We start from the raw sequence: 25,886 nt of genomic DNA, 5'->3' as shown, positions 1-25,886 counted from the left end.
ACACCTGATACCACCCACTGCCCAGTTCTGGGCTCCAAACGCCAGGCTGCAGGGCAGACTGGGCACAGGCACAGGCCCACGTGCTCATGCCACCTGCTCGCACTGGGGCTCGGCTGCCTCAGGGCCCTTCCTGGAGCCCCAGAGCCCTTCCCGCACAGGCAGAGGCCACTTAAATACAAACTTTATTCTTGCTCTAGAAAGATGCAGATGTCACAGCTGCCCTTGAGCTCCTGAGGCTCAGGGCCCGCTGGGGCTGGGCCAGGGCCAGGGGCTGAAAGCAGCAGCCTGCCTGGGGGGGGGGCAGTGGGGCGACAGTGTGAGGCTGAGTCTGCAGCACCGTGCGGGACGGCAGGTCCCCCGGGGGAAGGATGTGGGCAGGCTGGGGGCCCCGTGGCTCCAAGCACCAATACTCCAAGCTCTGGTCCGATGGCTCCAGGAGTGTCCCCTGCCTCCTTCAAGGGGCACCAGTGCTGCAGCGGGAGTGTTGGGCATGGGGGCCTGGCTCCTGGGGCTCTGGAGTGGTCTCTAGGCCTGAAGCCCCAGGGGGCAGGCTGGGTTTCTAGGGGGGCACCAGCTCTTCCTCTGTGGGTTTGGCCATCTTGACAGCCTCATCATAGGAGGGCGGAAGCTCAGGGCCGTACAGGCTGTAGGCAGGAGGGGCCATGGAGTCAGGGTCCAGCTCCCCAAAAGGCAGGGGCAGCCGCATGCCCAGTGGGTACTGCACGGAGCTGTAGGCTGCAGGGAACCAGAGTGGGTTTGTGGAGGTAGGTTTGACATTCACCTCCCCACCACCTCCCCCCTCCCCGGCAGGCGGGCCACCAGCCACTCACAGGTCACAGTGCTGTGCACAGGGCTGTCGCTGTCCACAGGGATGACTGTCAGGTCACAGGGCTGCTGTGCTGGCAGCAGATGTGGCTGGGCCTGCACCTGCTTCCGGAGGCAGCAGAACCGGACACAGCTGGCTGTGACCCCACACAGCAGCAGCAGGAGGACAGCGAGCAGGACCAGCCTGGGCAGGGAGCAAGGCCCTACCGCTGGAGTGACCCTCGCTGCTGCGCACATGCACCCTGGGACAGTCACGGCCCAACCACCCAAGACAGGACAGCAAACAGGATACGAAAACAGAGAATGTCTGTCCACGTGGAGACCTCCCTGGCCAGAGCCTGGCCTGAGGAGCTGGCCTGGCCTGGCCTCCAGCCACTGGGCTTACCCTGGCTGTCTCTCCGGGCTGGCCAGGGGTGGCCTTGGGCTCACTCCCAGGACACACTGTCCCCGGCAGTAGGGCCTACTGCACGGTCCCTGTGCCGGGTGCTGACCGCAGGGCAGGCAGGAGGGGCGGGAAAGCGCGTGCAGCCTGTGGGGCAAGTGCTGCCCGCTCCAGGCCACCGGGGCCCAGCGCCTTCCCGCCAGCGGCCTGGGGAGGCGGCAGCGGAGGTGGCCAGGTGGGGCGGGGGTCTGGCGGGCTGGCCCGGTAGCTCCTCCCCGGGAGGAACCGTCGGACCGGTGGCTCCGCGCCTCCACTTACCCCACGTGCCACAGGCTGCTCCAGCGGGCCTGGGGCGGGCACCTGCGGGGACGGCGGCACCTGGAGCAGCGGGGCCGGCGGCAGACCTCGCAGCCCTCCCCACAGGGCGGGGCCGGCCCCGCTCCCTCCCCCCGACTTACTGGTCCGAGGGGTCGCAGCTGCTGTCCGCGAAGCCCAGCGCCACCTACGGGGACACGGGTGAGCCGGGGGGCGGGACCTGAGAGCAGACCCGCCCCGCGATGCCAAACCGCGCGGCCCGACCCACCTGCGGCAGCGGCAGGAGCGGCAGCAGCGGCAGGAGCCCGCGGGCGGTCGGCGGCCCCGGGGCCATGCTCGGCGGGCGGCGAGGCCGAGAGGCTGGCGCGCAGCTTTATGGGCCCGCCCCGGCGGCCCCGCCCCACAGCAAGCCCTGCCCCCCACTGGGCCCGCCCACGCTCCCGCCCACCGGGGCCCCGCCACACCCACCAGCCCCGCCCCCAAACAAGCTCCGCCCAAGCTCACCGAGACCCCGCCCCTAAAGCGAGCCCTCGCCCCAAGCCCCGCCACACCCACCTCACAAGCCCCGCCCACCAAGGCCCTGCCACACCCTCCGGCCCCGCCCCCATGATATGGCCCATTGCGGGCACCGCCCACCGGGGGGCGCGTCTGGAGGAAGCTCCGCCCCGTCCCGCGCCACTCCCACCCCCAGCCCTCGCGTCGCCCAGGCCCCAGGTCGCGGGCTGCGGGCCGAGCCGGCGGTCTCTGCGCGGCTCGGCGCCCCGCGGAGCTGGTCCGGAGCGCGTGGCCGCGGGGACGAAGCTGGCAGCGCCGCCGTGACACTGCCCTACACCCACGTGCGGGCGCGGCCCGCCCCGCCGCCGGCTGCGCTGGGCGCGGAGACTCTCGGAAAGCCCCGAGGGCCCGGGGCCCGGCGCCCTCCCCAAGCCTGGAGACCCGGAAGGCCGGGGCCCTTCTTCCAGGAGAATCCTTGACTTTTGACCCTTGCCCTCCTCCCACCTGGCCAGGGTCCCCGCTAGACCAGCAGCACAATGTGATGGCGGGTGTAGCAAGAGCAGGGTGGCTGTCTTGTCCGGGGGAGGGGCTGCGCCCTTACTTAGGGGCGTGTGGGCGCTGCTGTGTCCCCCTGGAAGGGAGGTGACCCCTCCCCCTGAAGGCAGGGTCTCCTCTGCTTGGCTCCTCCCCTGAGGGCTCCAGGCCACCCCTGCTCCTGCCTTGGCTGTGCGGGAGTGAGAGAAAGCCATGGATGGACACAAATCCAGCTCGGCCTTCCCCGGAGCTCAGAAGGTGCAGGCTCTGCCCTCATGCAGGACCTGGCAGGGCCTGGGCCACTGAGTACCAGGGGCCTGCCAGCGGGACAGCCAGGCCAGGGGTTGGAAGAGTGGCCTTCCCAGGGGATGACGCCCTCCAGGGAGCACTTCGTCCTGAGGCTGGGCCTGGCCGAGGCCCGGTGACTTTGCCTTCTCCCATCTGGCAGGAAGCAAGCTGGGGCCAGCGAGGGACTTGGGCCTGCCACCTCCAAGAACCACTGGACAGAAGTCCTGTAAAATGCCACTCCAGGGTCAGTGTCACTGGCTCCGAGTTTGGCAGGTTCCAGGCAGGACAGGCACTGAGGGGGACGGTGTGGGTGGGCAGTTCCAGATGAGTGTCCCTGAGGTCTGTGCCCAGGAAAGCACCCGGATGCGCCACCCTCCACCCTGCCAGGCAAGGGAAGGCTGCCTAGTGATGGGAGGGCCAGGCTGGGTGGCCTCTGTGGGACGTGTCCGGCAGACACACTCCAGAGGACAGAAGCTGGGGGGTGGGGGGTGGGGGCTGGGAGTTGTCTTCTCCCTTGAAGGATGGGTCAGGGCCCGGAAAGCCCAGCCCAGCCTCACCTTGGGCAAGGGGAAACCAATCCCAGGAGCTGGGCCTCACCCTGGACCCTGGCCGCGCTGAGGGCAGCGTGTGAGTGAGCTGGGACCCTGACCTTCGTTCACCCTTGCTTGGGGTCGTCAGGGGTCCTGGAACTGGGAGGAGCCTGGGGGTCTAAGGGGCCTGTTGGGCTTTGGAGTCCCTACTCCCTCCCCCCTTCTCCCTAGTGTTCTGGACTTGGGGTCTCTCCTGGTGTTTGGGCCGGGGTGGCCCCCCACAGATGTCCAGCAAGATTCCCACCCTCCAGGAGGCCCTGCCAGGCAGTTTGTCGTTTGATGGACGGGTTGTGTGTGTGCGTGTGCATGTGTGTGTGCTCATGCACGCATATGCGGGGAAGGCTGCTTCCCCAGGGCTCTGCCACCTTTCACTCTGTGCTCGTTCCAGTGGAGAACCTGCCGTCACCACACTGCAGCCCCCGTGTTGCTCACAGAGTTTATTGACAGGCTTGTGGGGGTGGCTCTTCCTGGGGCCTCCAGAGGCTGCGCAGGTGCGGGTGGGGCTGGGGGCTGGGGGGTGGGCAGGCTGGGGACTGGCCTGACCTTGTGCCAGCTGAGTGTGAGGTCCAGGGAGGGGTGCTCTTGGACCCTGGGCCCTCTGGGTCCAGGGCAGCAGGAGCTGGCCATGGGCCATGCAGAAAGCTGCCCATTAGGACCTGCCGGGCAGGGGATGCCCAGGTCCCAGGGCCCTGGTGGTTTGGCCTGGCCACAGCCTGGGGAGGGCTTTGAGGGTGGCAGGAGGGGCCGAGGGTGCTCTGTCGAGAGGCTCCTGTGGCCTCAGTGGCCGGTCACCACCTGGGCTACAAAGATGACCTTATAGGTCTCCTTGACGTCCCCTCTGAGCTGCAGCAGGGCTGACACCATGAGTGGGTGGTCTGGCTGCAGAGGGGAGGGGAGAACCCTTAGCGCAGGGCACCCCCGGCAGCTCTGTTGTCTTCCCTGCTGCCCTGCCCACCTCACCCCCAGGCCCTCCACAGCCATCCCTTCCCTGGGTGGCGCAAGGGTGTCAGCCCACCCAGCCGTTGGCATTCCCGGGGACCCCTGGCCTGGAGCCCGCAGGCACCTACATCGAAGTCGGCTGGCGGCACCCAGGAGATGCTGATGGTTTTGGTTTGGCCGCGCTCCACGGAGCCCCTGGAGGGTTCTATGGAGAAGCCCTTGTGCTGCAGGGACGAGATGCTGTCCAGGCTGAACTCGACCGTCTGTGGGCACAGGGCTGCTGGGGGCTGGCGGGCCAGATGCTGCTCCCAGGGCAGTGGGATGGGGGACGAGGGTATCCCCTTCCACCCACCCTCCCCACAGCTGCTGCAGGAAGTCGCAGACAAGCCCCGAGAGGGGCAAGGCCACCAGGGCAGGGGAGGCTGAGGAGGATGTCAAGGTGCTACCGGGGCAGTGCTGTGGTCACCTTCTTTGGAGACAGCTGGGTGGTCCGGATACAGCCCACCTGTAGCTCCCGCGTGGCAGGCGGGGCTGGCGTGTCTGTGTCAAACTGGATGTAGTCCAGGGTCACAAGGATGGGCCTCAGCTCCTCCACGTCTGGAGAGGGAGGGCCTGGCTAGGAGCTGGCGGTGGTCAGGGGTGCGCGGGGGGTGGCCCAGGGTCAGGCTGAGGAACGGGGGTGGGTTCCAGGGGCCTGGGCTGGGCCTGCCCTATGCTGCCAGGTCTGGGTGCGAGGCCACGGGTGCTGGGAGGTCCTCTAACGGCCCCCTCCTGGGGGTGCTCACCCTCTCTGTGCTCGGGGTCCAACGCCGGGACTACTGTCAGGGACTCCACAGGCACATCCAGGGGGTCTCCGCCCTCCACAAACATCATGTGCTCGCGGGCAGCCCCCTTCAGGAGGATCTGGTGGGAGACTGTCTGGGGACACAAGTGCAGCAGCTCTGGGGCTGGGGCTGGGCCTGGGAATTGGGGGGTGGGGACCCCATAGGACCCTGGACTCTGGTCACTCCACCAGGTGACCCTGACACAGCGCCCCCATTGTGGCGCAAGGGGCTGACGGGTGCTTGAGGCCTCCAGAATGGGCCTCGCAGGGAGGTCCAGGGCACGGGGGGGGGTGGGGGCAGGGGGGGCCGCGGCCAGGCTTGGGAGCTGCACCTTTTTGAAGAGCACCACACGGAGCCGGTCGGAGAAGTAGAGGCTCTCGTGGTCCGGGCTGAAGGTCACAGTGAAGTCCTGTGTCTTCCCTGGCTCCATGATGCCCTGGACGGGTGCCACGCTGAACACGCTCTGGCCACTGAAGTTCTGAGTGCCTGCGGGTGGCGGCACGTCCAACCTCCCCCACCGCGGTCCCTCTCTGCCCCACCCCGTCTCCAGCCCCACTCCGGCCCTGGCCATGCGCCCCCACCCCCAGCCCCGCTCACCGACCACCTGGGTCCTCTGGGCGGGGGAGGCCAGGAACTGCGGCAGCTGCTGCTGGGCCTCGGCGCTGCGGCTGCGCAGGCTCTCGAGCTGCACGCGGAACTCGACGGGCAGCGAGGAGTTGTTCTGCAGCTGCGAGAGCAGCCGCCGGTCACGGGACTGGCCCGGCCGGCCTGCCGGCAGGGTCGGCTGCCCTCTTCCTGTTGTCAGTGCCCATGATGTGGTCGCCTGCCACTGGCCACACCGACTGGGGACCCAGGCGGCCTCCTGCCTCTAAGCCCCATCACCCCGACTCCCACAGTGACACACCCACTCCTGCAGTTGGCTGAAGTGCTGGTGCCGCTTCCTCTCACCCAGCCTCATAGGAAGCCCTCACCAGCCTGGCGGCCTGCTCCCTGCCTGGCACGTGGGGACAGCTCTGTGGTGCCCCCTGTCCTCCAGAGCTCCTCTGAGGTCTCACTCAGGCCCGGCTTAGCTGAACCCACGTCCTCGATCCCTCCTGAGAGCACCCCTCTCAGGCTCTGCCTCCAGGGCCGACCTGCACCAGGCGAGGAGGCAGGTGTCCTTCTGTGGGCTGCCGAAGCCCAGGCGGGTGTGACACTCAGAGGAGCGGCTCCCGGGGCCAGGCACCCTCACCAACAGCCGTGGGAGCCACGGGCAGAGTGGCCCTGACAGGGAGCTCTGCAAGCCCTGGCCTCCGGGGTGCCTGAGTCGAGCCCTAAAGCAGTGTTCAGGCAGCAAAGCAGGAGGGCTGCTGGAGGGGCGCTCTGTGCAAAGGCCCTGGGGCAGAAGGACAGGAGCACCGAGGAGGCTCAGGGGTGGAGGGCAGGGGACATCTCAGCTTTCCCAGAAACAAGGGCCTGCGTTGCCCTGTTGGAGAGGCAGCGGAGGCGGCAGGATGGAGGGGCCGCCTGCGCCTCCACTGGCTCCCCACCCAGGGCGGGCTCTGAAGGGCAGGGCTGACCCCTCCCCAGGTGGACGCCCCTCCTGGGAAGCTGGGGCAGGCGCCGGGGCCCGGAGGTGGGCTTCACCTTGAAGCCCGAGGAGACAGACTCCCTGGCAATCACGTAGCCCATGTTGAGGATGTCGCCTTCGATGGAGCACGTGGTCATGGACGCCACGCCGGTGCCCATGAGGGTGAGGGAGAGTGTGCCTCTCTTGGTGACGACGTCCAGCATTTCCTGAGCCTAGGGAGACCACGTCCCTTAGCGAGGAGCAGACGTCTGTCAGAGGCATGTTGGTCCGTGCACACGGGAGCTGACAGCGTGGAGCTCTGTCCCCTCCGCTCACTCGCTGGCGAGAGCGAGGGCTGGGGACACGGGCTGCCGGCAGACCCAGGTGTGGCGTGTTCTGGGCCTGAGCACACTCTGGTCCTGCAGCCTGGGGAGCTCAGGGCTGCAGGGTCAGCTGGGGCGGGGCTGGGGCTCACCGGGACGCTCTCATGGGGAGAGAAGGACAGCACCAGGACCTTTGTCTCGCCCGTGTGCAGCCTGCTGCAGGGGTTCAGCAGGACAAAGGGGCCATTGGGGTCCAGCACAGAGAACTTCACCTGAGTTCAATGTCAAGGAGGGAGACGCCAACCCCTCTGGGCTCTGCCACAGCCCCGCACCAGGCCCCCACCCCACCCGTAAGCTGCCCAAGCTGGGTGTGGACAAGGATACAGCAAGGTCCTCCGGGGAGACATTCTGGATGGAGACCTTCTTCATGCCGCTGTGTCCTGCAATGAGCAGGAGACTCAGGTCTCAGCCCCAGGTCCCAAGGGACAGCCCTGGGGTGGGGCGAGGGAGCTGGGTGGTGGCTTGGGTGTGCCTGGGGGGGCTGAGTGTCTGGGCCCAATCAGGACTCACCTATGGCCACATCGCCAAAGTCAAAGACGGTCTTGCCTTTTCCGGATGTCACCACGACAGATGGTGCCACTGTTGGACACCACAGCTCCAGGTACAGGGTGTTGTGGGGGCTGGGGGTGGGACAAGGGCACGGTGAGGGCAGGGTGGGGGGCCTGTGCCCGCCAGGCCCCAGGTCTGAGCGGAGGCGGAGGAGGGACGCTGGGTCTGCAGCCAGCTACGCCCCATCCTGGCCAGAGCACTCCGTACCTGAAGCTCAGGGGTTCTGTTCCCTTCCTGTCTTTGGTGTCACCACTGGCAATGACACAGGGGACCACAAACTTGTCAAACTTCCCCTGGAAAGCTCTAGCCAGGGAGGCCTGGGCAGCCTGGTACCTGTCGGAGCTGGAACAAAGCCACCGAAGTGCACTCACACCCTGCCCCACCTTGCCCCCGGCCACGCCTCCAACCCTAGGTCCTGCCCCGGGCTCTTCAGCGTGGGATCCGACCTCCCCCACCCTCCAGGGAGGGGTCTGCAAGGCCACACCTGACCCCTAGGGCCCTGGGCACAGAGTGGCCCCTCCCGGGAAGGCCAGAGAGGTAAGGGGCAGCAGGCTGGGGCCACACCAGGTCCCAGGCGATGGCTGCCCCAGGTTTGTCTGACACGCTGGCTGTCCCACCCTTGTGTGGCCCCTGCTGGGCAACCCAGGGGTGGGGCTGGGGGAGGAACAGGCGCTTTTGGCTCCTAACTGGAGGGCCATGTTTCTGGGCCTGCATGTCTGTGTGCAGGGCTGGCAGGTAACCCAAGCCCATCAGGGCTCGCCCCCTGGGAAGACGAGAGTCAGGGCGGCCCCTGCCCGTGGAGCAAGGCTGTTCACGGAGACCCCAGGCCCAGGGGAGCTGGGTGGCAGGTGTCCAGGAGGGCAGTGTCTGGGTCCGGCCGTATCTGAAGCCGTCAGCCCTGGACTTAGCCGCATGGGCCAGTGCAGCTCCAGGCAGCTGGGGGGGGGCAGCCCTTCCCAGCCCACCTGGCCTTCAGCTGTTGCTCCTGCAGCTCCAGCCTGGGGTGGGTGGAGACCTGGAGAGGTCGGTACTGGTTATGCAGCCGAAGTGTGGAAAGGCACCGTCTGCACAGGTCCCTCCTCTGGGCGCCGTGTCCTTTCCAAACTGCGAGGGGAGCTCGGCTGTGGGGCTGCCCCCATTAGCTCCGCTCTGGGCCCAGCAGCACCAAGGCTGCCTCCTGCGGCTGCTCTGGGCCCAGCCAAGCAGACCTGGGCTGACTGTGAATGTGGGAACCTTGGGAGCCCCCGGTTTGGGGTGAACAGGGACCCCAAGACCCACTGGCTCCCTGGGCACTGGAGGCAGGTGCAGAAGGGGTTGAACAATGGAGACAAAGGGGTGTCCAGAGGGCACCTGAGGCCCCAGTGCACAGAACCCCCTGGGGCTGCTCAGCGACTCCAGCGCCTGCCTTCACCCATGGGGAAACTGAGGCATAAAGATGGGTGAAGAGCCCACCAGAACCAGGGGCCTTTCCCCGCACCTCGACGCCCGCCCAGCAGGCTGCAGGTGAGCTGTCACTCGGGTGCACTGTGACAGCCACCAAAGCCACAGGAGCTGCTAGAGTATGGCTCGGGGCCGGGGCACCTCCCCAGGGCTGGGCACTGTGGGGCTATTCCAGGGCAGGACACTCCTTGCTGCAGGGGCACATTTGTGCGGCCACTGCCGCGTGCCAGCCCCGCGGCGGTGAGAAGTGGACGTGCGCTTTGCTACCCGGTGCCGGGGCTGGACGCCCACCCTCCAAAGCCCACCCCCGGGGCCCTGCTGCCTGGTGCTGTTTTCAAGACCTCTTTTCGAGAGGGAGGGGTCTTGGCGAGAGAAGTTTTAAACCTCTTGGACACAGCTCGACACCCGCAACGCGCTGGCAGAGCCCGCCCCAGCTCGGCACGCCGGCTCCAAGGGCCTCAGGGCGGCACCGCCACGTTCCCGCAAGCCCCTCCCGGGTCCAGGGCCCACGCCTCTTCTCCTGGGGCCCCTGTGACCCCCCTCCCGGGCCCCACATACAGGTTTGGTCTCCAACTCTTTGTTCAGGGTCTGAAGGGCCTCCTGCTGGATCAGCTCCTCGGGCAGCACGGGCCGGAAAGCCACCTGGACCAGGCACCTCTGAGCAGAGAGGGGGCATGTGGCCACGGGCCCTGCTGCCACTCCCACCCCTGGGAGCCCCTGGGGGCCTGCCCTGCCCAGCACTGTGCTCCCCCGGAAGGTGGGGTGGGCTGCAGAGCGTGACAAGCCAGCCCCAGCCTGGCGGGGTGGGGTCCTGCTGAGGGCTGAGAGCAGAGCCCCGCCCCCCTGCCCACGAGACACGAGGCTTCCTTTTCAGCCCTTGGGTTTCAGGGGCGAGGTCCTGCACCCTGACTTGTCTCCTGCACACGCCGGCCTTTCCAGAGCGCCTCCGTTCACTCGTCTGCAGCCAGCCCCCGCGGGAAGGTCCCCCCGAGACAGACCCCGCACACAGAGCTTGGCAGGCAAAGGTGCAGGTGGCTGACGGGGTGAAAGAGCCAGCAACCGCAATCCAGTCACGTGACCCACCGGCAGTGAGAAGCAAGCGTTACTTGGGCAGTGTGTGCTCAATTTAATGCAATGCATTTAAAATAATTGTATTTGCCAAAATCCTGCTGGGAGCCAGGCATCCCCTTCGTGTGCCCTTTCTGCCAAGTCCTCCCAGCAGCCTCAGAACGGCTGTCACCTAAGGCCCTGCCGTCCAGGCCCCGGGGCTTTCTGCTCCGTCGGGGAATCAGGGAAAGCCAGGGCCTCACTGGGTGCTTGCCAGGTCTGCAGCCGGGGCGCCCCCAGCCTCCTGGGGTCAGGCAGGCCAAGGGCACTGCGGCCTCTTCCCACGGCCTGTGGGTGGCCCCTGGCCCCAGGCTTGCTGGCCACAGAGCCTTCCTTGGCCCTGCTGGGGTCTGATGAGGGGGAGGGTTGATCTCTGTGGTAAGGCTGGGCAGAGCCAGGAGCCCCCACCTCCCAGCCCACCCACGGGACTCACACTCACCTTTCCTGGCAACACGGTCCCCACTGAGGGTGCGATGGTGATCGGTGAGTCCGGGGGCAGCAGGAACTCGAAAGACGTTGGCCCCACTGGGGAGGCGTCCTCGGAGCCGATGCGGGGCACGGAGTGGGCCAGAGAGTTCATGCTCAGGTGGGAGTTGATGACGTACACTGTGGCCACAGAGGTGTCGTACAAGGCAGTGGCCGCAAACTTGATCTGGTGGTGGGAGAGCTCCAGGGGCGGGTGGACACCCACGGCCCGGCAGGACAGCTTGAAGCACCTGCAAGTGACCAGGGTGGTTGGCGCTCAGCTGTGGAGGGGGTCTGGGTCCCTCTGCGGCACGGGCGGGTGGCCGCTGCGTGCAGACGGGGCATGGGGACATGCATGTCGTGTGCCCTTGGGGCCAGGGCTCATGGGTGCAGCCGCAGTTGCGCACTGCCCCGTAAGTTTGGAAACTGCCGCGTATCCTGCGCCTGTTTTAGGTGGGCAGCTAACAGTTTTCTGTTGTTTTTTTTTTTTTTTTTTGAGAGACAGGGCCTCGCTGTGTCGCCACAGCTGGAGTGGGGTGGTGCGAGACCACAGGCTCACAGCTCCTGGCCCTGGTGCTCCTCCCGCCTCGGCCCTGAGTGGTGGCACCACAGGCCCACCCCACGTTTCAGTCACTGAACTTTGAATCACTCACCTAGACGGTTGCAAAGGACGTAATTTCTGGCTTATTTTGTTAAATATTTATTTACATTAAAAAAATTAAAGTGATAAGTTTCTCTTTAAAAGGACGAGGATTTATATGTTAATACCAAAGTGAGTGATTCCCCCAACCACTCATTTTAAAAATGCACAGGCCGGGCGCGGTGGCTCATGCCTGTAATCCTAGCACTCTGGGAGGCTGAGGCGGGTGGATTGCTCGAGGTCAGGAGTTCGAGACCAGCCTGAGCAAGAGTGAGACCCTGTCTCTACTAAAAATAGAAACAAATTATATGGACAGCTAAAAATATCTATAGAAAAAATTAGCCGGGCATGGTGGCGCATGCCTGTAGCCCCAGCTACTGGGGAGGCTGAGGCAGTAGGATTGCTTGAGCCCAGGAGTCTGAGGTTGCTGTGAGCTAGGCTGACGCCATGGCACTCACTCTAGCCCGGGCAACAGAGCGAGACTCTGTCTCAAAAAAATAAATAAATAAAAATAAAAATAAAAATGCACAGACATTTGGGTATTTTAATTACTGGGAACTTTTTTTTTTTTTTTTTGAGACAGAGTCTCATTCTGTTGCCCGGGCTAGAGTGCCGTGGCCTCAGCCTAGCTCACAGCAACTTCAAACTCCTGGGCTCAAGTGATCCTCCTGCCTCAGCCTCCCAAGTAGCTGGGACTACAGGCATGCGCCACCGTGCCCGGCTAATTTTTTCTACATATTTTTAGTTGTCCAGCTAATTTCTTTCCAATTTTTTAGTAGAGACGGAGTCTCGCTCTTGTTCAGGCTGGTCTCGAACTCTTGACCTTGAGCGATCCTCCCACCCCAGCCTCCCAGAGTGCTGGGATTCCAGGCATGAGCCACCGCACCCGGCCTAATCACTGGGAACTTTACATTCCATATTTTCCTTGAACTCCTATTCTACTGTATCTTCCCCATCAACTTTTCTGTGGTTACATATATTTCATGGTTTAAAGGACGGCGCTGACCACATCACTCTCGTGTGTGACAGAACGTGTTCATGTGCTGGGGTATTTCCATGTGTACTTTTATGTCCCGTGACCATAGGCTCTAAATGAGAAAAAAATTTTCTCTTAGATCATTGAAGTCACTCTTAGTACTCAATTAAAAAAAATATAAATGGCCGGGCGCAGTGGCTCATGCCTGTAATCCCAGGACGCTGGGAGGCCGAGGTGGGAGGATCACTCAAGGTCAGCAGTTCGAGACCAGCCTGAGCAAGAGTGAGACCCCGTCCCTACTAAAAATAGAAAAACTAGCCGGGCACCGTGACAAATGGCTGTAGTCCCAGGTACTCTAGCCAGGGCAACAGAGCGAGAGTGTCTCAACCCCCCCTCCCACATAAACAGATGTGCTACATCATTAGTCGTTAGGGTAATGCAAATTAAAGCCACAGGGGGTGCCAGGATAGACCTAGTAGGATCCCTCCCCCCAGCACAGAATAGAGTCAGGATAGCAAACGCTGGTACGGTGCGGAGCGACGGGAAAGCTCACAGGTTGTTCGTGGGACCTGACGGGGTGGGGTCGCTGTTTGAAGGCAGTCTGGCCGTTTCTTACACAGTTGCAAACAAATTTACCACATGATCTAGCAATTCCTGGACACTCACCCCAGTGAAGTGAGAAGTTACGCTCACACCAATACCTGCACGGGAATGTTTAGCTTTATCCCTAATTGCCGAGACCTGGAACTCGCCCAGGCGCCTTCAGCAGGGGAACGAGGCAGCGTCGTGTTGGGGGGGTGGGGGCTGTGCCCGGTGTTCGTGGCCTGCAGGAGCTGTGCCCCGGGGAGGGCAGGGGGCCAGGGCGGGGTGTGCCGACAGGCAGGGAGACGGGGCGAGGGGTGTGGAGGTGATTTGTGGAGCCCCAGGATTTGCCGACGGCCTGGATGTGAGGGTGGGGAGTGAGGACTTGGGGCTGAGCGGCAGGAAGGTGAGGTCTGCGGTGACACACGGGACAGTGGCTGTGCGGGCACCTGCTGGGGTGTGCCCGGGAAGGCGGGGCTCCCCTGGGCGGCAGGCCTCCCACCGTGTCTTCTGTGCCACTCACTGAGGCCTGAGGGCGTGAGCGTCCCGTAACCCCCCCAGGTGGCTCTCCTCTTAATTTTTGGTAATCTCAATTGACTTGTAGTCTTTTAAAAAATGAAACACACCCACATTCATTCAACTGAAACTGACGGAGCTTCTGCCACCAGGGTCGCTTCAACAGGCAAACAGATAAAAACCCTTTTATCACGGGCCTTGTCTTCCAGAGGCCGAGAGACACGTGAACAGGCCACGGATGTGTCCCAGCACACTGGCCGCCACGCGGGGGGACGCCCTGGGCAGGAGGTGGCAGAACCTGGTGGTTTCTGTGGGTTCCAGCTCTGTGTTTGCTCCCTGAGATCACACTGCCCACCTCCTGCCGCAGGAGCCTGTGATCCCGGCCGCCTGCTGTCCTGCCCGGAGGAGGGCGAGGAGGGCGAGGAGGGCGAGGAGGGCAAGGAGGGCGAGAAGGAGGAGGGTGAGGAGGGCGAGGAGGGCGAGGTGAAGGAGCCGGGCCGACCTCACTGGGGGCGGCTCAGGTCGGGACAGGACAGGAGAGAAAGGGAGGAGGGGCAGGTGGGGCTCGGGGAGGACCCGGCGTGGGGCACTCTGCGTCGGACTGGCAGGGTCCTGGCCTCTGCCCCAGAAGGCGACTTCTCAAGGCAGCGGTGCGGACGGCCCGTCACAGCCCCTCTCCCCGCCACCTTCCCTCCCTGCCTCCGTCCCGTTCTCAGACTTAGGGAGGGGCAGAGGCCACACCCAGAACATTGGAGAACTTGGGGCTCATGTCCTGCCTGTCTGTGTCCAGAGGGGCGCTCCACACACCACACACACTCACACATGCACACACACACTCATACACGTGTACATTCACACACGTACACATACACACTCATACACATGCCCCCACAATGCTCACACATGCACATGCACACACACTCGTACACATGCACGCTCACATGCTCACATTCATGCACATAAACACTCCACACCCACTCACGGGGTGAGCCGGCCCAGAGTGCAGGGTTGCTGGATCCCAGCCTGTCTGCAGCGGGTCAGCTGGGCAGGTGGGGTGCAGGGAAGGGCTACCCATCCCGAGCGGGGCCAACCCCCCACCCCGCGGGCTCACCGGTTGATCTCGGATTTGCAGACCAGCTCGAAGCTGTACTCCTTGGCCTTGGTGGGCTGGAAGATCACGTCAAACTGCAGAGTTTCAAGTGGCAGGATCGTGCCAAACCCGTCGCCGGGCTGGATGTCCACACACTGGGAAACGGAAAACGCCGACACCACAGTCAAAGCCGTTCCCCACAGGGAGAGTCGGCGGGAGAAGCGTGTGGACACGCGTGCAGCAGGGGTGTGAGTGTGAGCACACGGCTGAGCGTGATCATGTGTGAATGAGCATGAGCAAGTGTGTGGGTGTGAGGATGCGTGTGCGCGGGCCTGTGTGTGGATGTTGGGGTTGCCGGTGGGGCACCCCAGGGAGGGGTGGGGGTGACCAAGCCTGGCCTTGTCCTGGCTGCCTTGCGAGGCCCAGGGAGGGAAAGTTCTGGAAGGAAGGTAGGCGAGAGGAGTCTGGGGCCCTGTGGGTGCACTGGGCCGGGGAGGGGCGGGGTGCGGTGGGTGGGAGGGGTTCCTGTGCTGATGGGGGTTCCCGCCCAGCTGGGGTGTCTGAGGGTGGCAAGCAGGGTGGGCAGGGCTGTCTGGGGCCCGGTGACGACCGGACCCTGGAGCAGCAGCTGCCACACCCTGTCGCTGGGGCTGCCCAACCCTGTCCCCGCGTCCCCCAGGCCTGGCCACGAGCGCTACCTTGGGAAGCCTGCCGAAGCCAAAGTCCTGGGGCAGCAGGGAGAGGCTGCGCAGGCTGACCTCCGCCCTGACAGCCTCGCAGACGGTGCAGCAGCCGAAGTCCAGCTCCGCGGGGCTGAGCTCCAGGTCCGAGGCGGTGACCACGGCGTGGACGGTGAACCCCACCGGCTTGGTCTGAAGCACAAAGGGCAGGAGTGCAGTCCCGGCCACCGGAGACCGACACCACTGCTGCCTCGTGGCAGTGACGGCCGCTTCCAGGACACGGTGGGCTCTTCTCCCCGCGACGACTCCGCCTCGCGAGGCCGTGGGATCCGGCCACACAGGACGCCCAGGGCAGGAGCCCAGGGCAGGAGCCCAGGCGGCAGCGGCAGCCGCTGAGTCCCGGCTGGGCTGTGGCACGTGTGTGTACACATGTGCACGTGTGGGCGTGTGCGTGTGTGCACCCTGGAGTGTGGTGCACGTACAGGTTTGGGTGCCTGGGAGACACCCCGCCCGGCCCGCACAGGCCTCCCTCTGGCCCCCAGACGCCTTCCCTGCCCCGAACCGGGTGGGGCCGTGTGGGCAGCCATCAACTCTGCCCGTCCAGCCGCTGACCACCCGCTGGGAGGCACCTGCGGGTGGGCTCTGGAACCAGCCCTGTCTTTTCGGGGGCCCTCACGGGGCGCGGAGCCCAGCCTCCCAGAGCAGCCCTCTGCAGCGAGCAGTGCCCAGCACAGACCTGGTCAGCCACCCAGATTGTCATCGGGGCCTCCAGAACCCGGCTGTCCTTGTCAAAGTACTTCCCCGCGTCTTCCGGGAGGGAGTGTCTGAAAGAGGCAGGACACACCTGAATGGACTTTTCTTCTCTATATTTTGTGAAACGACAGAAGAACCGACCTGGAAGTGGAGCTTTCAAATCACACGAGAGCGACGGAATACATGGAATAGGAGAGCTCTGCGATGCGCACTGTGCAAACCCGTGTCCTCGCGGGTCGGTGGGGGATGTGCCCACGGCAGGCCTGGGGGTCTCTCCACGCCCCGGCAGGGCACATGCCAGCTTGCGACTGCATGACGCAGACTGACCGTGGAGCAATTGCATTTATTTTATTTTATTTTTTTTGAGACAGAGTCTCGCTCTGTTGCCTGGGCTAGAGTGAGTGCCGTGGCGTCAGCCTAGCTCACAGCAACCTCAAACTCCTGGGCTTAAGTGATCCTCCTGCCTCAGCCTCCCCAGTACCTGGGACTATAGGCATGCGCCACCATGCCCGACTAATTTTTTGTATATATATATTTTAGTTGGCCAGATAATTTCTATTTTTTTTTTTTTTAGTAGAAATGGGGTCTCGCTCTTTCTCAGGCTGGTCTTGAACTCCTGACCTCGAGCGATCCTCCCACCTCGGCCTCCAGAGTGCTAGGATTACAGGCGTGAGCCACCGCACCGGCCAAGCAATTGCATTTAAATAAACAGGAGTGAATCTAACAGTTTTACACTAAGAAGGAGTTTGTTATTATACTTAAAGGAATCCTAAAAAGCCCCTTTGAAAATGCATAATCACTTTAAACAATAGTTTGAGCTCAATGTCAAGAGGAAATTAACGTTGTTACGGAAATATCAGAGGTGCAAATAGGGAAAATCCACTGCCCCACGATGGGCAGCCGGCCAGGCCCCAGCTGCACCCGGGCCCCGCGAGGTCGGACGCCCATTGCAGACCTCCACCCTCACCCGCCTGGCCGGCCATGCCCTGGGCCACCTCCCCCGACAGTGCTTTGTCCCGGTCCTGGTCCCGGCACCGGGTGGTGACCCCGTGGCAGGAGCCAAGGGCAGCTCCAGGGAAACCAGCGGCAGAATTAAGAACAGGACTTCCAGCTCCCAGAGCACGACGAGAGCTCAGGGAAGTAAACCAGAGTCCACCTGGGGAAGACAGCAGCCACGGGACATGCCACGGAAGCCTGGGAAGAGCCTCGGAGTGGGGAGGTGAGGAGACAGCGGTGATGGGCATGTGACGGGGACGCCCCACAGGGGAGACAGCGGCAAAGAAACAAGCTTCAGGCCCCAGCGGAGCTGACACAGGCCCCTGGGGAGCTACAGAGATGCGAGGAGGCCGGCAGGCAGCAGGAGGCCAGGGCGCCCCATCCCTCCCCCGGCCACCCCCTCACCTCCCGCCTGGCTGGGGCCTTTACCGGGGCAGGAACTTGAGCTGCACGGAGTAGGAGGAGTGGGCCTGGATGTAGCCCGTCTCGGGCAGCAGCTCCATGTGTCCCCTGAGCTCCTTGCAGACCTCAAACTTGAGGCGCAGGGCGGCGTTCGATCTGCGGGGGCATCGGGGCACCGGTCAGGCTGGCTGTTTGGGCTTCGTCTTCACGTTATTGAAGTTTCGCTAAGGCCAAGCCACTGGCACCGCCCCAGGCCACACGTGTGCGCCTGGCTGTTAGAGAATCTTCCAAGCCCTGCTTTGTAAGGGCTGGTTTTTCTGAAATGAAATCTGATGAGAAATTCTTAAAAATAACTACGTTGCAATTAAAGCATGGCCCTAATCAGTTCTCAAAAGCCTGAGTGTGTTCTGGGAAGAGCTCCCGCCAGGCAGCTGCAGGGTGCGGGGGCCGGAGGGGATGTGGGGCGGGAGCCCCTCCCTTGTCCTGTCCAGGCCGGTCGGGGCTGGGTGTCCACACACCCTGCAGCACAAGCACAGGACGCTCGGGAGGCCCTGGGGCGGCCAGGCCTCGGCCAGTGACCGCGGCGTCCAGCTCAGGGCCAGCCAGAGGAAGCCACGAGTGCCCCCCAGCCCAGGCCCAAGAGGCCCGAAGGCCGACAGCCCCCAGGGCCCCCCGAGCCTCCCTCCCTGCCCGCTTCGGGTCTCTCACATCTCTGCGAGACTGGCCTCTCAGCTACAGGAAGAAAAGGCAGCCTGAGAAGGTAGACCCAGGGAGCTCTTTCCTGGCCACCTGAGAATCGTGGGCCATGGTTCCAGACCCTTCCAGAGCCTCTGGCGCCTCTGCAGATGGCTTTGAATGATCCTGGTCTGTCCTGTGGCTGGTGGGGGCTGCTGCGCAGTGTCCCCTCCTTCTGCACGGCCACGGCACAGGGACTGAGGAGCAGAGGTGACAAAGCCGTGCCGATGGACCCCAGGTGGCGTGCGAGGGCCTCAGGGGCAGCCATGGCCCCGGGAGGACCAGGCGGGGGCATGAAAGTGAAGTCTCTCTCTTCTCTCTCGTTCTTCACTCAGCGGCCCCAGGGCTGCAGTGGCCCTGTCTGTCCCCCACCGGCCTGCTCCTGACACCTCCCTGAGGCACAGCCCACCACGTGTGTCACCACCGCACCTGCCAGGCCCTCTGTGCCCCAGCTGCTGGGGCCCCGCCCCCACACGGAAGGTCGACCACTTGGGGTGCTCAGAGGCTGCGCCCCCAGCAGACACCACCCTGCGCTGCGTCCTGTGTGGCCGGGGGTCCCGCCTGGGGCACACGGGACAAGACGGCTTCCTGCACCAACACCTCCAGTCCAGCCACGCGCACACTCCAGCCACGTTAAACAAAGCATCAGATGACTGATACTGAATTTTAAACATCACTAAGCAGATTTATGTTGTCAAACGTGTGCCCTGGGAGCTGGGCGTGGTGGTGCGCGCCAGTCGCCCGCACGTGGGAGGCTGGGGGGCAGCACGTGAGCTAGGGCTGGGGGCTGCAGCGTGACGTGGCCGCCCCTGTGTGCAGCCGCTGCTCCCGCCGGCCAGCACAGCACGGCCACAGCTGGAGCCACAGGGGAGGGTCATTTTCACGCCTTCCCCAGCGTCCGGAGGCTGCAGCATTCCGTGGCCCGCGGCCCCTTCCCCATCTTCCAAGCTTGCAGCGCGGCATCTTCACCCCCACCTCCGACTCTGGCCCTCCTGCCTCCCATGACGACCTCTGTGGCGACCCTGGAACCTTCGGGATAATCCAGGGTCCCCTCCCACCTCCAGGTGCTTAAGCTAACCGCACCTGCCAACCCCGTCCCCCACGCCGGGTGACCATTCACACCCGGGCTGTGGCCGGCGCCAGGGCGCTCACCGCGTGTGCACGAGCACGGAGGCCTGGTAGAGGCGGTCGTACATGCAGATCTTCAGGTCCACGCTGGGCTTCGGCACCCAGACCGACACGTCGACGGCCACGCCCGTGGCTCTGAAATACAGCTAAGTTTGAAAGTAAACTCAGCGCCACGCAGTGCCTCCGGCAGGCAGGTGACACGCACGGGCGCCAACACTAGCTCGGTGGCGCATGTCATGGGGTGACCTCCTGGGCCACTGACACGCATTGGAAGGCCAGTGGTCTGACAAGCCACCTCTTCTAGTTCCGTGGCACTTTTCACATCATATTGCCTTAAAAGTTCTTTTTACTATCAAAATTTTCACACATAAAAAAACCCAGAATACTGAATTGCCATGTACTCATCACCCAGCTTCACGATTACTACATTTTTACTTGTTTAAAAGCCTTTTACTTATAGAATAACCCATCGTACCGGCAGTGCAAAACCTTCCTGACAACTCAGACTGGAGGCTGCAGCGAGCCCAGGTGTTGAAGGAACCAGGAACAGAGGGGGCACCTGCTCCCTCCCCACCGTGTGCTGCTGGAGAGGTGCGTGAAGGTTTGGGATTTGTGGGTGTCCTGTGGGGAGAACTTGTACACAGCGAGGCCCCCAGGCTGTGCGTGGTCCCGGGGGGTCTGCGAGCCCCAGGGTGGTGCAGCCTGGGCTGCGGGCGCCACCCCTGTGCTGTGGGGAGCTGAGCGCTCTCAACACCTGCAGGAGGGCGAGACCCTCCACCTGGGGCAGGTGACCCCCTGCTAGGTCACCAGCCTACAGGGTGGGCAGGGGGTGTGCAGGGACGGGGACAGGGGTGCGACACTTAGAACTGCCGGATCCTGTGCCACAGGATTGTGGAAAACACAGCCCATCGCTCAGGACGGAGATAAGAAGGTCAGACGGGGCCGCGGGGGAGCCAGCATCACTTCCACAGAGAGCAGCCTGGCTCAGCCACCCCGGGGGTACACAGGTGTGTCACAGTGTGTGACAGCGAGGAGAGGTGAGGCATGAAGAAAGAGCCGAGAGCTGGAGGCCAGGCCAGGTGGCAAAGAGGGAGGGGAGCAATGCTCCGAGGGTCGATGGAGCAGATGTGGGGCGATCGGCAGGGCAGGCCCCAGCGTGCACCTGCCCGCCGGGGTCCACCCCGCGAGCACCCGGCACACAGAGCAGCCTGCGCCACGCTGTGCTCACAGGAGACAGCGGGCGGGTGGCACCCCAGAGCCACCGGAGGGGGAGCCTGACTGCAGGACAGGCCTCACTGGCTCCGGGAGGGACAGGGAGCAGGCAGGACCCTCCCACCTTGGGAGGCAGGCAGTGTGGACTCCACCCAGGAGCAGGCGCACCCTGCAGCGCCCTGTGCTGGGCCAGCCTCTGCCAGGGCTCTTCGTCTCAAGGGCTTAGGATGGTGTAAAAGTAATTGTGGTTTTAGCATGGTTGAAATTTGCCGTGTGATATTGTAATACATTCTTAAATAAATGTGGTTATGTTATACACCATTTTAATGCACATTTCTCACTTTGTTTTTTTGCTCATGACTTATTACTTGCTGTTTATTTTATATTTATTTTAGACTGCGGAAATCACGTTAGACAAAAAGCAAATTTGAGCGATTTTCTTATTTGAGTTCAAAATGGGTCGTAAAGCAGCGGAGACAACTCACTACATCAACAACAACGCATCTGGCCCAGGAACTGCTAACGAACGTACAGCGCAGTGGTGGTTCAACAAGTTTTGCAAAGGAGACGAGAGCCTTGAAGACGAGGGGCACAGTGGCGGCCATCGGAAGTTGACAACGACTCGTTGAGAGCCATCATCCCATCATCGAAGCTGATCCTCTTACAACTACACGAGAAGTTGCTGAAGAACTCAACGTCAACCATTCTACGATCAGATCGATCAGCATTTGCGGCAAATTGGAAAGGTGAAGAAGCTCGATGAGTGGGTGCCTCGTGAGCTGACCGAAAATAAAAAAAATCACTGTTTTGAAGTGTCGTCTTCTCTTCTTGTACACAACAACGAACCATTTCTCAATCGGATTGTGACGTGCGATGACAAGTGGATTTTATACGAAAATCTGCGACCAGCTCAGTGGCTGGATGAGAGGAAGCTCCAAAGCACTTCCCAAAGCCACACTTGCACCAAAAAAAGGTCATGGTCACTGTCTGGTGGCCTGCTGCCAGTCCGATCCACTCCAGCTTTCTGAATCTCGGCGAAACCACCACATCTGCGAAGTATGTTCAGCAAATGGATGAGATGCACCAAAAACTGCAACGCCTGCAGCTGGCATTGGTTGACAGACAGGGCCCAATTCGTCTCCACGACAACACTTGACCGCACATCACACAACCAACGCTTCAAAAGCTGAATGCACTGGGCTACAAAGTTTTCCCTCATCCGCCACATTCACCTGACCTCTTGCCAACCGACTGCCATGTCTTCAAGCATCTCGGCGACTCTGTGCAGGGAAAACGCTTCCACAACCAGCAGGATGCAGAAAATGCTTTCCAAGAGTCTGTTGAATCCTGAAGCTCGGAGTTTTACGCTACAGGAATAAACTTATTTCTCGTTGGCAAAAATGTGTGGATTGTAATGGTTCCTATTTTGATTAATAAGACGTGTTTGAGCCTAGTTATGGTTTATAATTCACGGTCCGAAATGCAATTACTTTTGCACCAACCTAGTATATAACGACCACCTATTGGAAACCTAAGGAGAACCTGTCAAAAATGTAACCATGAGGGAAGGAACAGGGAAGGTGAATAATCCAGTTAATAATTTCGTTTCCAGCCCTTGAACAAATACACTTCTCTCACATGCGGTTATCACATTCATAAAATCTATCTTGCCTTTGGTCACAAAGAAACTTTTAACAAAGTTTTTACAAAACAGAATTTACAGGTAATATTCTCTGATCATAATTTACTTTGATAAACTTATAAGAAAATAAATGATTAAAAAGTAATAAAAATTTTAACTACTCGAAGAAAGGCATTTCTAGTGATTAAGAGCCAGACCTCTGTAAGCGTCCATGTGTGCACATGTGTATACATGCTTGTGTCTGTGGCATGTGTGTGCGTGTGCATGTATATATGCTCATGCCTGCATGTGTGCACATGCCTGCAGGTGGATGCCTGTGTGCGTGTGTGCGCATGTGACTGGGCTGCCAACCATGTGTGCCATCCCCTGGCCACCGCGCGGGGGCAGGGCAGCCCTGTGGGCGGCCACCCCAGGTGGCCATGGAGAGGAGCAGCCAGTGCCCCGTGCCATGAGCGTCAAGTGGCAACAGGGATACTCACCGTTGGGCACTGCGGAGTCTTAAACGTGACCTTGAACCTGGTCTGGACCTCTCCTGGGATAGTCGGGGCGAAGATGATGGGCACTTTGACGGAGCTGAAGGGGCCCAGTGCCCCCTCTGTTACCTGCACAGGAAGAGGGACGGCAAAGGGCTCCTCCCACTCACCCTCATGACAGCATGTCACTGCAAGGGTGAGTGGTGGCTGGACCTGTGTCCCCTGTGTCCCTGGGGCAGCCACCTGAGGACTTAACCTCCCTGGGATCCCAGCCGAGGGCATGTGAAGGCAGCCTGGACTGCTCGCTGCACCCTCCCCCAGCGTGGGCACGTCCGTGCTGTGCCCAGCCTGGAGGGCCGCTATCAGTGTCCTCTCCAAGCTGGACCAAGAGCCCCACGCCTAGGAACCTGGCCCTGCCGCTCTGGCTCTGCCCAGCCCCGGCCTGGGGAGGGGTGGCCCGACGCTAGTGGGACTGCAAGGTGCCCAGGGGCCAGCCTGGCTCTGGTCAAGTGGAACGGCCGCGCGGGGGTGCTGGGCCCATGGGTCGGGAGGGCACAGCTGGGGCTGGCGGAACACGGGCTGTCTCCCGCGTGTGCAGCCAGGGTCTGGGCAGGACGGGCTGGCTGACCCCCCCCAGTGTGATCTCCACCGGCTCCTCCACAGACGGCATCACGGCGGTTAATCTCTCTGGTTCTGGAAGAGAAGGGGCGTCCAGGTGTGAGGATCCGCCAGGCACAAGGGGCAGCTCTGTCCAGACCCGCCTGGGACGTGGCCACTAGCGCAGCCCGCACCTGGCTGGAAGAGAGGACGGGAAATGTGCCCGACTCTCAGACGTGGCGAGTGCTCAAGACGGGCCCTGCACAGACCCTGACTAGGTCCGTCCACGTTCCGTGCACCTGCCCCACACGTGCACAGAATGTTTTGCACCAACGAAAAGAGGGGTTGTGTGTTAAGATGAGGAAGCAAGAGATGCTTTGCTTTGGGCAATTAGAGACAGACCGTCTACAAAGACGCACACGCAGGCTTTTGTGCAAAGAGAAGTTTCCATGTCTCTCGGTAAATACCTAGGAGCAGCCTGTGGGTGGTACGATCTGGTTTCACTCTGTGGGAAGCCGCTGCCCTGCCCTGCCCTGCCAGGGGCTGCGCCACTGCCAGGCCCGGCAGCACCGGTGAGCGCAGCGCTTGCCCTGCCCAGCGCCTAGCACCACCATGTCTGTCGTGAATCCGCCATCCTCGTGTGTGCGTGGTGGCGCCACCGCGGCTTCGACTCACGTCTCCCTCGTGTGTGACGATGCTGAGCTGCTTCTCGTGCGTCTAGTTGCCATCCGCAGACCTTTGGCGAAGTGTCTGTTGAAGCCTTTTGCCCATTTTTTTGACTGGTTATTTGTTTTCTAATTGAGTTTTGAAAATACTTTATGTATTTTGGATCCAAGTTCTTTATCAGACATGTGACTTCCTAACGTTTTACTGCCAGTTTGTGGCTTTTTATTCTCCTTATAGTTTTTTGAAAAGCAGATATTCTCAATTTTGATGAAGTCCGGTTTATAATTTTAAAAAAAAGGACCACACTTTCGGTGCTGTGTGTAAGAGGTCTGGCCCAACGCCGGGCCACACGTCTGTGTGGGTGGACGCTGTGCAGAAGTTGCGCGGTGGCTCTGCGTGTGCAAAGCCTGGTGACAGGGGAAGGCGGCCACGTCTGGGTATCTATGTGTACGTGGAAGACTATGGAAAGCAGCAAGGAAGTGACGAAGACAATTCCAGACGGCCGTCCCAGGTGCAGAGCAGGGTGCTGGGGAGGGAGCCTCCTTCTGCAGCCTGTGCATGTGCCCTTCCCCTACCTGTCCTCAGGTACGAGTGTGAAACACACAACACAGCCGCTGAGGTGACCAGAAGCCCGGCAGCCCCAGACGGCGCAGCACACCCACCCTCAGTGTGCTGCGGTCCCACTGCTGGGGCCGGCTTGGTGGCCCAAAGCTGGGGGCTTCCTTCCAGTCTTCCATTAGCTTCAGCAGGAGTGGAGATTTCAATCCAGTCCATAACCAGTATTTATTTGAATATGTGAATATTTGCTTATATGCCCTCACTTACAATTGAAGCCCTGGGAAAATTCCGGACCTTCCAGCCCTCCCCAGCACGGCCTGAGCCCTGGGCCCCTCAGACCCCGGTTGCCCAAGAGGCTCCTGCAATGCTGTCCCCGGGCCCTCACCTGCCCACGCCAGCCCCTGGGGCCAGAGGCAGCAGGGGCAGCAGGGGTGGCCGGGCTCACCTGCAGGCTGCGCCTCCTCCGGGTCCCTGCTGTCCAGCTTCTCCAACTCCTTCCTGCTGTGCATGTCCACGTAGGAAGACTCATAGCCCTCGAGCTGGTGCTCAGAAAAACTAGTCGGGGTTTTTTCGTATAAACTTTTGTCTTCGTACGTTAAGAGACTACTCTGAGGAAAAGACACAACATCTTGGCGATTGCCCAGCTACTTTCCCACTCACCTCCCGGACTCCCTTGTTGCTGGGGGGGCCCATGCGAGGAGGTACCAGGTCCAGGGCTGGGGACCTGGCTCCTGCATGGCCACTGTGGCCGTTCATGGCTGTCCCCCAGCTGTTCTCCCAGCTGTCCCCCAGCTGTGCCCCCCGGCTGTCCGTGGCTATCCATGGCTGTCCCCCTCTATTGTCCCTCAGGCTGCTCCAGGGGCTCAGGGCCAACCCTGGCCTCCTTTCCCCCGCCTGGGGGGCTTCTCCTCCTCCGTCTCTGGCAGGCACGAACGGCCCGCCTGGGAGCTGCCTGTGTGCTGGATCTGGCATGCAACCCAGTCCTGGCCACCCCAACCCGCCTGGTCCCGACTGGCCTTCCTCCCTCTTCACCCGGTGGGAGGCAGAGCCATCCTCTCCACCTGAGCTCGGGGACATCCCCGGCGCTTGGTCCTCTCTCGTGTGGGGTCAACCACCCACTCCAGCACTGCTCTCTCCTGGGCTTCAGCCCACACACCCGCCAGCTTGAGGGTCCTACACCCACCCTCTCCTCGCCGCCAGGCCTCCCACCCAGGCCTCTCTGGGCTCTCACAAGAGTCCCTGAGCACCCCTGGGCCACAGTGGGGGACGGACAGACAGGGTGCCGGGTGGATGCTGCCAGGAAGAGACAGTGTCCTCTCCAGGGTCCACAAGCAACTCATCCCTCACCTGTCCTCTCCCCGGGCCAGACCATGGGCCCCTCGCCCCAGCCGCAGCAGCCTCTGCCACTCACGCTGTGCCCAGGGGCTGGCCGCCTGTGTGACCCTGTCCTCCCCAAGGGGAGACCCTTCCAGGGGCCTTTGCTGACACCCCTTAACGTGGACAATAGAACTGCAGAGCAGGAATGCGATGCTTCTGGTAGGGAATTTTCAAATAA

The 25,886-nt window shown here is 62.2% G+C and overlaps 2 protein-coding genes across 5 annotated transcripts in view; both read right to left on the bottom strand.

Annotated features, from left to right (window-relative positions):
* Positions 1–164: 164 nt before the first annotated feature.
* On the bottom strand, positions 165–1,857 carry TMEM52 (transmembrane protein 52). The gene is made up of 5 exons (XM_045546487.1): positions 1,791–1,857; positions 1,666–1,709; positions 1,526–1,567; positions 831–1,009; positions 165–735 (listed from the first exon to the last, which is right to left on the bottom strand). The coding sequence occupies exons 1-5, from the start codon at positions 1,854–1,856 to the stop codon at positions 560–562; spliced, it is 507 nt and encodes a 168-aa protein (XP_045402443.1). The 5' UTR covers position 1,857; the 3' UTR covers positions 165–559.
* Positions 1,858–3,851: 1,994 nt separating this feature from the next.
* The window catches only part of CFAP74 (cilia and flagella associated protein 74), a 48,607-nt gene continuing 26,572 nt past the window's right edge, over positions 3,852–25,886 (bottom strand). For 3 of the 4 annotated variants that reach the window (XM_045548727.1, XM_045548725.1, XM_045548728.1), the window contains 22 exons: positions 24,777–24,939; positions 23,139–23,203; positions 22,517–22,639; positions 19,208–19,329; positions 17,348–17,476; positions 15,906–15,993; positions 15,188–15,361; positions 14,511–14,644; positions 10,660–10,936; positions 9,672–9,770; positions 8,639–8,688; positions 7,881–8,015; positions 7,635–7,744; positions 7,449–7,504; positions 7,217–7,336; positions 6,819–6,974; positions 5,790–5,919; positions 5,524–5,678; positions 5,154–5,286; positions 4,835–4,965; positions 4,497–4,631; positions 3,852–4,308 (listed from right to left, as the gene is read on the bottom strand). In XM_045548727.1, coding sequence (XP_045404683.1) covers positions 4,207–4,308; positions 4,497–4,631; positions 4,835–4,965; positions 5,154–5,286; positions 5,524–5,678; positions 5,790–5,919; positions 6,819–6,974; positions 7,217–7,336; positions 7,449–7,504; positions 7,635–7,744; positions 7,881–8,015; positions 8,639–8,688; positions 9,672–9,770; positions 10,660–10,936; positions 14,511–14,644; positions 15,188–15,361; positions 15,906–15,993; positions 17,348–17,476; positions 19,208–19,329; positions 22,517–22,639; positions 23,139–23,203; positions 24,777–24,939 — 2,787 coding nt within the window. In that variant the 3' untranslated portion in view covers positions 3,852–4,206. Of the gene's footprint in view, positions 4,309–4,496; positions 4,632–4,834; positions 4,966–5,153; positions 5,287–5,523; positions 5,679–5,789; positions 5,920–6,818; positions 6,975–7,216; positions 7,337–7,448; positions 7,505–7,634; positions 7,745–7,880; positions 8,016–8,638; positions 8,689–9,671; positions 9,771–10,659; positions 10,937–14,510; positions 14,645–15,187; positions 15,362–15,905; positions 15,994–17,347; positions 17,477–19,207; positions 19,330–22,516; positions 22,640–23,138; positions 23,204–24,776; positions 24,940–25,886 lie in introns of those variants that run through there. The other variant, XM_045548729.1, reaches the window with a different exon arrangement.

This window comes from Lemur catta, chromosome 3 (assembly GCF_020740605.2).
Source record: "Lemur catta isolate mLemCat1 chromosome 3, mLemCat1.pri, whole genome shotgun sequence".
In the NCBI taxonomy this organism is placed as follows: Eukaryota; Metazoa; Chordata; class Mammalia; order Primates; family Lemuridae; genus Lemur; species Lemur catta.
Note: the sequence above shows the minus strand (reverse complement) of the source record. Positions and strands in the feature narration are given on the sequence as shown.

Bases quoted from the DNA above. Each gene is read 5' to 3' on its own strand.
- TMEM52 (XM_045546487.1), bottom strand. From the start codon at position 1,856: ATGGCCCCGGGGCCGCCGACCGCCCGCGGGCTCCTGCCGCTGCTGCCG. The intron at 1,710-1,790 runs GTGGGTCGGGCC...GTGTCCCCGTAG, and splicing joins CGCTCCTGCCGCTGCCGCAG to GTGGCGCTGGGCTTCGCGGA. The intron at 1,010-1,525 runs GTAAGTGGAGGC...CTCCCTGCCCAG, and splicing joins AGCAGCCTGTGGCACGTGGG to GCTGGTCCTGCTCGCTGTCC.